The following is a 9,382-nucleotide window of genomic DNA, read 5'->3' as shown; positions in this document are numbered from 1 at the left end:
GGGAAGATGCAGAACTACCCACCCTGAGCCAGGGGTCCTAGAAGATATTTGGGCTTGACTGAAATGAAGGCTGTTGAGGCAGAAATAATTTGTTAAAGGTTTACTGGAAGCCCAATTTGAGGACCGACCCAGGAAGACTCACCAACAAAGTTGGGCTCGTTCCAGAGTCTGCTACCTGTGGGAATGCATGCGAAAGTTTAGGGGAAGGGAGGGGACAATACAGAGGTCACAGTCATTGCCCACAGATGACAACATGCTGGCTAGCATGTTTTATTTGCAAGACAATCAGTAAAACTTCATGATTTAGAAACAAATCAGTGTCCTTTTCTAGGTTAGTAGGTTACTAAGTAAGTGGACAATTTGAGGAACTCGGTAAGATTCTTCACTCAGGGACAGGCGGTGAGGGGTGAATCCTAAGTCCTTCCCTAGGCAGGTAATCTGGAAGCCTGGCACGTGCGACCTGTGGGTTGTCAGCCTGAGGTGGGCAAACGCTCCCTACTGCTCAGATAAAAGAAGCCGAGGCTCAAAAAGGTGAAAAAATGTTTGTATCCCCATAATATCTTGAAATAAATAAATAAATAAAAAGTGAAGCAGCGTCCACCCCGACCCAGCTGGATCGTCCAGTGGTCCTGAAGCCCCCAAGGCCCCTCCACCTCCTCCGAAGGGGCAGGCAGCCGGCCGCGGGGCCTGTCAGGGGGAAGGGGTGCCCCCAGCTCAGCGCCCCCATTCCTGCCACTGCTGCGGGGGCGGCCCCTCCTCTCTGGCCTCGAGCCACCCGCTAACTTTGCGGGTTCCCCGCCACTCCCTCCTGGGCGCAGCGGTCACAATCGCTGGTGGCGTCAACACTCGCCACCCCGCCCGGCCCCGCCTGAGCCCGCAGCCGGCAGCAGGGCGCGTGGCGCGGCCCTGCCTGGGTGGGGAGCCTCGGTGCGCTGCGCCCGCGTCGCTCCCGCGGTCCGAGCGCCGAGCCATGGGCACCCGCGGGCCCTACGCGCTGGTGGACACCACGCCCGCCAAGACCATCCTGGTGTACCGCAACGGCGACCAGTTCTTCGTGGGCAAGAAGTTCGTGCTGTCGCGGCGCCGCGTGGCCACCTTCGAGGGGCTGCTGGAGCAGCTGTCGGAGCAGGTGGAGGCGCCGTTCGGGGTGCGGCGGCTCTACACGCCCACGCGCGGCCGCCAGGTGCTGCAGCTGGACGCGCTGCAGGCGGGCGGCAAGTACGTGGCCGCGGGCCGCGAGCGCTTCAAGCAGCTCGAGTGAGTGCGGCCGGGCGGGGAGGGCGCCGTGTGTCCCGCCGTGTGTCCCACCGTGTGTCCCGCCCGTGTGTCCCACCGTGTGTCCCGCCGTGTGTCCTGCCCTCCGCCCAGCGGCCCAGGCGTGGCCCGAGGGCCCCTGCGCGAGCCCCGCCTGTGCTTCTGCGCAGGGTACGCGCACGTGTCGACCAGGCCGGACACCTTCTGCGATCCACAAGCCACGGCAATCTTAGACACCGTTAGAAAGGGGATGCGGACAGGGGTGGAGAAAGAGGTGGGCGCGCAGTTGCCATTTAAATCGGGTGTGCGGGCAGGTAGGGCCTCCCCAGACTGTGTGTTTACAGTTCCCTGGTCCAGCTTGCCTTTCATGGAAATATTGTCCCTCCGTGGTTTGCATCTGTCACCCCGGCATTGACACCTGCACCTACTTCCTGTTATTTCAGCTGATTTTCCCTCATGGTCCTTTATTTCCTTGTGAGTTCACTTAGTTTTTAACTGTGAACTATTCCTTTCTACAGTTTTATGTGGGGAAATTCTTCAAGCGCTGAGATAAAAGTGAGATTCTCCAGAATGGATTTTTTTTTTCCTCTACCAAACACCAGCTCCCAATCCAAGGATACTGTGAATTAAATGAGCAGTTTGAGTTTTTAATTTTTCTTTTTGGAATTGGTGTGAGGGCTGGTTTGTGGTTTCAGATTCTTAATGGCATTTGCAACTTTAGCATGCTATTGTTTTTGAAGAAAAATTGTTAAGTCACAGGCATCACAGTTGCAAAGAGGTAGAGTCTGGATTGATGTCATGACATTTTAGAGTGGAATTTATTACTATGATAATCCTGTTATGTCTGAGAAATCACAGACAACAATGTATCCCTTTCTAGAGATGTGATTTTGTGATTATATTTTCAGGGTTAGTCAGGGTGTATGAATATCTAGAACTTCTAATTTCCTACCAGAATCCAGGATTCAGTGTTGTTTTACAACAACAAAAAGAGTATGTTTCTGCAAAAATTGACTTTAAAGTCCTTTTCAATACATACATGATGAAAAATATTTAATTTTTACCCCAAAACATTTCTTGTAAAATTGGCCTGTGTTTCTATGTTGGCAGACGAGGAAGGACACTGGTTAAGCACCTGCCCTCTGCCTGTGCCTGCCCGGGCCCTCCGTCTGCCAACTCCCGGTCAATCCTTCTTTGAGTATTGCTAAAACCACCAAAAATGACAACAATCTCAAATGTATCATTTTTTTAAATCAGGAAGAAACCTTAGTGTATCAGATATAAATCTTAAGGTGTTATGTATTGTCCTTTAAAACATTTTATTTTATTTTTGAGGAATATAGAAGTCCCTCTGAAAGTCCCCAACAGTCAAAAACTGTTAGTGGGATGTACACAGATTTCATTCTGGTGACTCCTTTCCGGTTGTGGTTTTGGCAGAACGGCAGCGGTGAGAATGCGTTGAGACAGGAGGGAGGGCTGGCCCAGGGTAGCTGGATGAGGGGTCCGGGTTCTGCTCCGACGTGGGCCTGTCCTGGGAACATCCATGGGCTTGTCATTCTGGGCTTCCAGCGACCTGGTTAAAAAGGCTGTTGAACTAGATGATTCTGGGGTTTCTCTTTAGTAAAATTATATGGGGGAAAGCAATGTTATCTAAGAGTCAGCTTGTACTGGGCAGTGCGGGCGATACCCAGTATGAAAACGCTCCTACTGTAGCTTTGTTTGCTATTGTAGACTGGCTTTGATTCTAGTTCCAAATTGCTGTGAGGTTGTATATTTTAATGTTGAAAAAGAATCATCTCTAAAGAGGCTCAAACTATCTAAATATTTACCTTCTAATTATGTTTTTGTCTTTCTTCTTTTGCAGTTATATTCATATAGTTCCCAGGAAACCTGCAAAGATGAGAAAGTTGAAAGAAGTAAGTGTTTGCTTCTAACTACTAAGGGTGGGATAAATTGGATGATTTGGTAAACATGTAAATGTCAGTATTGAATAACTGAAGTTTTACAAAACAATGTTTAGTAGGGAATGCCTATAAAGGCATGTTGCTCTTGAAGTCAGAATCCACTGTGAGAGCTTGTCATACTTGTCAACGCACAGAGGTAACCAAGTGATGGCAGTTAGTGAAAATGTTCTAGGGCCATGCATGGGGAGACAGTCATCTTTGAGGCACACCATGCCATTGTTTATTAAAACTTTTCACTTTCCTTTAGTTTTGGGAGATTTGGAAAAGCTATTTAAAGTTATGCAGTGTTATGCTAATTATAATGCTAAATTTAAACATTTGCCCCAAGTTCTCAACATTTTCGTACCTGATAAATATTTACAAGGTCTACAGGATAGAACATTCTCTCATTCCATTCACACCACTTGAGTCTTAGTAAGAATAATAATTTATTTTGTTAAAAGAGATGTACCTTTTTTTGCAAGCAAAAAAAAAAAAACAAAAAACAAAAAAAAGCACAAGGTTTTAAGCAAGATAGCCTGTTGATATTTAGAATTTAACACGATTTTTACTTTTTTTTAAAAAAGGGACTTATTTTGGGGAGTGTGACACAGGTGAGCTGTTTAGCGGGGACCTACTTCTCTATGTTGTAATCCTGCCATTCTTAAATTTCCTCCTCTATAGGATGGAGATGATAATTGTTACCTTAGGGGATTGTTATAAGGATTAAATGATAAAATAGAGGTTAAGTACCAGCACTAGGCAAATGTTGTTTCTCTTCCTCCACTGTCCTAAGGAGGCTGGGCTGCCCTGCGTCCGTGGGTCACCATCTGGTGTTCCGGTGAAGGACGTTCTAGCAGCTCTAGCATTATTCACAAGCACCTGCCTGCACAAGAGTTTAGCTGCTTCCTTAAGAGTCTGCACTTTCAGGGCAGTGAAATGAAGTCAAGTTTATTATTTTACCCAGTTTAAATTGTAACGTTCCAAGGGCAGGAGGGTAAGTTTCCAACTAGAAAGCAGTTCTGGCAGTCCTTGACTTTCAGGGCTACCTTAATGAAGAGAGTGGAAATGGCACACGATTATTCTCGACACCTGGGTACCTGTTTACCCCTCTCCACGTGGGGCTGGGAGTGGGACTAAGCCACCGTTCTGCAAATGACCCTCGAGAGCATCTGTTGGAGTTTGACTCTATGTTCATCCTTTGAACATTTCGGTGATTTAAATAAAATATGATTAAAAGGTAATGTTTTAGGATGGGGAGGAAACCTTCAGATTATCTTGCCAAAACTTGCTTTCTAGTTGAGGACATCTTGGTCCAGGGAGATTAGGTGACACGCCCGGTGCTGAGTGAGCACTTACACCCCCACGTGGCCCCGTTTGTGCTCATTAGGGGTGCAGCAGGTTGCGGGGTGCTCACACTGTGAGGCTAAAGTTGCCCCCAATTTTCCTTTTGGAATTTCCACTTTGTTCGTTTCAAAAACCTGATTATAACAGTAGTTCTCATTGACAAAGATGTCAAAAGTACTGTGCAGAAAAGCTCAGTGAAGAGAATGAAAGTAATTCCCAGCCATACCTCCCGAAGATTCCCACCCTGGGTCTCATCATGTCCATTTCAGGCTGTTTCCATGCACAGGCAGCAAACGTATACACACAAACACACACTATGCGCATACATAAATACATACGTCCAGAAATAGAATCTATCAATACATACTATTCTTTCTTTCTTTCCTTCTGAAAGTTAAGAATAAGCATGTTTTGTGTGGTTGGAACAATACTGGAAATTGGCATTATGGATCATCATGTCAGACGGCAGGAACCCCACTCATCCACACAGACACACGGACACACACACACAGACACACACACACATTGACATAGACTATTGGACCTTTCGCATTGGGGTGGCTTAATGCTTTATCTCCTACAAAAATTACCATCTGAAAGTTAACAATATATTACATGTTCAGTCTTATTTTGCCTGTGTGAGGCAAAGGTCCAAGTGGACCCCACACCTTGTGATATGAGCTCTTTTCACATCTACTTTTCATTTCTTATGTGCCAGGATCATTTTCTCACGTAGTAAAGGGTCTCCTGCAACATGACTTTCAATGCCTGAACGATGTTCTGTCATGTGAATTTCCCGTAATTATTTAACCTGTCTGCTCTCAGCAGACCTTCAATTTGTTCTGCCTTTTCACTGGTTTACACAGTGATGCGTGCGGTGGACCCTCACGGAGAAGGTTTGCCTCATTAGTGAGTGTTTATAGAGAAGCAGAATTAACATGGATAATTTTAATCTCTGTAATATTTACTTCTGGATTGGGTCCCAAAATGTTTCTAAAAACTTCCATCGCTTTCAGCAGTAATATGTGTGGCCCAACAGTGCCCGGTGGCGACGGATGTCGGAGCGCATTGCCACAACTGCAGTGGCCTCTCTCTCTTTTCCTGGAGTCCTTTCCAGGGTATCGGCGCTGTTTTTCACTTGCCGTGGCGGCATTCATCCCCCTGTTGTTCATCTGTCTCCATGAAATGGTTGTTGAACTCCTAGGAGGGGCCACGTGGCTTCAGGCCCCGGGGGTACTTTGCTGAAGGTGACAGCCGGGGTCCCTGCCCTGGGGAGGCTCACGTTCTACCAGGAGACTGTGAGAAAATGAAAAGCAAGGACATATTAGGCAGTAAGTGCTGTAATGAAAGTTAATCGAGCTGTGTGACTGTGGGGAAGGCCTCCCTGAGGAGCTGACGTCAAGTGACTTCCCGATGCAGGAGGGAGAGAACCAGGCAGGGATCCGGGAGGACACTCCAGGCGCAGGTCCCGGGCGGGGACAGCCTGGTGTTTGGGGAACTGCAGGAGGAACACAAGGCCGGTGCGGGGAGGCCGGGAGGGGCGCAGGGAGAGGGGCAGAGAGGCAGCCAGGGCTCGGGCCGGGGGTCCGCGTGAGGGTGCGGACGTTAGGGCGAGCGCTGATTTATGTTGACAAAGGCCCCTCTGCCGGCCGTGAGGACAGGATTGTCACAGGCAGGGAGGAGTGGCAGGAGGTGGGCGGGGAGAGATGGCGGAGGCTTGGCTGGCGCGAGCATCGAGCGTCCGCTGTGTGGCCTTGAGGTAGACCTGGCAGGTGCGCCGATGGCCGAGCTGTGGGGCACGCGGGTGGGAAGACGCCAGAGCGCCTCCCAGATTTCGTAGTTGAACAAATGGGTCTCGGGTGTCGCCGTTTCTTGAGATGGGGCAGGTGGGCCCCTCAGTTGACTGTGGGTGACACGAGCAATTCCACTTGGTGCCGTGATTGGACCGAGATGCCGAAACGGCCCCTCTGCCTCCCCTGTGTGTGTGTGTGTGTGTGTGTGTTTGGGACTCTCATATTTGTGGGACTGAACACATATTATTGTGTGATAGGTACGACATTGTGCCCTTTATAAGATGTTTTCTCACTTAATTCTCATAGCAGTTCTGCAAGGTGCTCTCGCCCCCATTCTCCACGTTAACACTTGCTGCTCAGAGAGGTGCAGTGGCTTCCCCTAAGGCACACAGGAGTAAGAGGGAGAGCGGGAATTTAGACTCGGGCTTGTCCAACTCCGAAGACTGTGGCTTTCCCGCCTCCTAGGCAGCCCCTGAGACTCACTGCTTTCTCCAGGCCTCTGGGCCAGTTCTCCCCTGGGATGAAAAGCTTTGCAAGGTTCAGGGCGATGCTGAGTGGTCTTGGTAGCTGCATCTGGGCTCTTCCCACCCTCCTCCAAGACCCCTGAGACACGCTCTCCTTCAGAAGACCCAGACAACACCTTTCTCCTCTCCTGTGTACAGCACAGCTCTCAGGAGAGCGTGCGGAGCGGGTGCTTTCCTACCTGTTATCCCACCTGCCTGTGAGCTGCAGTACTCGGGTTGCTGTGCGCTTGGCAAGGCGCTGCTCTAGGTGACTCTGCTCAACTCAGGGGAATTCAGTCAAGCTCCTGCGGCATGGGTGGGCTGAGTGGCCGTCCTGTGGCCTTGTGCATGAGCTGGGAAGCCAGGCGGGGCCTGGGAGTGGAAGGGACGGAGGAGCAGGGACGGAGGACCCTCATGTGGGGCTGACTTGGGACCGGGGCTGTGCTGGAGCCTGGCACCCAGTAGCCGGGTGGGCAGAGGCAGGTGCAGGAGGGGCCTCTGGGCACCACAGGTGCTGGACACCAGCCACTGGTGCTATTCTGGGGCTGGGCTGGGAGGGGAGTGGGCACGAGGAGCCCCTGCCGGGCTCTCCTCTGTGCCGGTGTGGGGTGCACCGGAGGGGTGGTCAGTGCTGGTGTGGCCTGGACTGGGCCCCCCATTGCCCTTGGAACATGGGCAGGGTGAAGAGCTGGACAGAGGCGGCCAGGCTAAATGGGTGCATGGGGTGTGTGGGGTGCTTGGGGTGTGGGGGTGTGGGGGGGCGTGGAGACAGTGAGTGGGAGCTGCAGAGGCGGGGAAGGCTCAGTCACTGCCGAGAAGACAGCAGCATCAGGAGGTGACGGAGGAGTGGGACCCTGGTGGGGAGCCCTTGGGAGAACGTGGCGCCGTCCAGGTGAGCGGCTGGGAGGGGAGGCCGAGGGGCGGACTGCAGCGGAGGCTGAGCCTGGGCGCATGGTCCGCATCAGCTGGATGCAGGGGACAGCCTGGTGGGCCAGGGACATAGGGACTGAACAGGGACAGGGGAGCAGCTTTTCAGGGCCAGGTCGGGACTGAAGTGCTGGGGTGGGGGCCCCCTCAGTGAGCCCGGCACAGCGTGTGGGGCCAGGACCAAGCGCTCAGCACAGGGGCCGTTGACATCAGCTCCCGATAAAAATCCCTGTGTTTGCTTTTCTGCTCACCCTTAAACCGTAGGGCTGTGAGGATGAAGCACTTCACTCACCTGGGGCAGGTCTCAGAAATTCTTCTCCTACTTCATGTCTTGTCCCCAGGGGGCTTGGGGTGGCAGTTGTAACAAGGCCAGGCAGTGGGCTCAGCCTCTCACATCACATTCACAGCAAAGGGTCAGAAAACAGGGTGGAGGGGCTCCCACCTGCCGGCCAGGACATCCTGGCTCGAATCCCGTGGTCTGAAATCAGAAGCTGCTTGTCCATTCTTGGGGCCCCGTGTTTGGCCAGCAAACACCCGGGGACGAGCCCCTGGGTGCAGCCCTGGCATGACGCACAGCCTTTCATGGTACCTTACCTGTCCTCCCGGCTCCCAGCATGCTGCAGAGTCCTGTACCACGGTTCGTGTTGCCTTGCACTTACTGGAATCTTCTCTGCTCCAGCACACAATCCGCCTTTCTCTGTGTCCTCTGGAGATGCTCTGTTACCTCCTGGGTGATCCATTAGTGAAGGGACACTCCCTTTACTTACGCTTTGGGGCTGGTGCTGTGCATGCGATTGGTATTTAATGAGTGTTTGCTAATTTGAACTAAATTCTGAGGCTTATTTTTTCTCCTTTCAGATCAAACCGGTGGTACATTGTGATATAAATGTGCCTTCCAGGTGGCAAACATACAATCGTATATCCCGACATATAAAGTGAGTACAGTGTTATGGGTGAAAATAGCTCCTTAAAAACAATCCTTTCTATCCTGACGGACTCTCCTGAACCTCTTTTTTGCTCCTTCTTCACCCCACTGCCACCCTGGCTATTTCTTCTTCCTCGGTCTACCTGCTCTGTGGTTCAGCCTTTCCAAAGCTATACATGCTTTCTTCTCTTCAGCCTTGATTTTGGAAGAGCAATCCAATTACCATGCCGTTGTTTACAGAACAGTTTGCCTGGGGACGGAAACGCAAGAGCATCACACACACAATTTAGGTTTAGGCTTTTAAGTTTTTTTCTTTAATCCAGCAGTTGCAGGTGTTGCATATTGAAAGGAAATTCAAAAGTTGTTTTTTCCACCCTGAGCTCTGCCTACCAAAAGGCCCTCGGGGTTACGGCACGTCCTAGTCGAGTGTTGCCTTGGGAACGGAAGAGTCGGAGCCGCCAATGCCCTGGCGGCCGCTGGCCGTGCTGGCACACAGTGCTCAGCGGACTGTGTTCGGGTGAATTGAGCCCCCTGCGTGGGTCACCGTGCGCTGTGTGTCTGGGGCTGTAGGCAGAGCAGGCCTGACTCAGAGCACTGGTTCACATCCGCTGTTCACCTTGTCAGCTGTGACCTTCACGTGCGACGTCACGTGTTCCTGGTTTGTAAGACAGGACTGGGAGTTCCCACCTC

At 51.3% G+C, this 9,382-nt stretch overlaps 1 protein-coding gene across 1 annotated transcript in view; it reads left to right on the top strand.

Annotated features, from left to right (window-relative positions):
• The first annotated feature begins 970 nt into the window (after positions 1-970).
• The window catches only part of DCDC2C (doublecortin domain containing 2C), a 43,967-nt gene continuing 35,555 nt past the window's right edge, over positions 971-9,382 (top strand). Inside the window, exons 1-3 of the mRNA XM_069493890.1 lie at positions 971-1,257; positions 3,119-3,170; positions 8,626-8,702. Coding sequence (XP_069349991.1) covers positions 971-1,257; positions 3,119-3,170; positions 8,626-8,702 — 416 coding nt within the window. The remainder of the gene's footprint in view (positions 1,258-3,118; positions 3,171-8,625; positions 8,703-9,382) is intronic.

Source organism: Eulemur rufifrons, chromosome 19 (genome assembly GCF_041146395.1).
Source record: "Eulemur rufifrons isolate Redbay chromosome 19, OSU_ERuf_1, whole genome shotgun sequence".
Classification (NCBI taxonomy): domain Eukaryota; kingdom Metazoa; phylum Chordata; class Mammalia; order Primates; family Lemuridae; genus Eulemur; species Eulemur rufifrons.
This window is presented reverse-complemented; position numbering and strand designations above follow the sequence as displayed.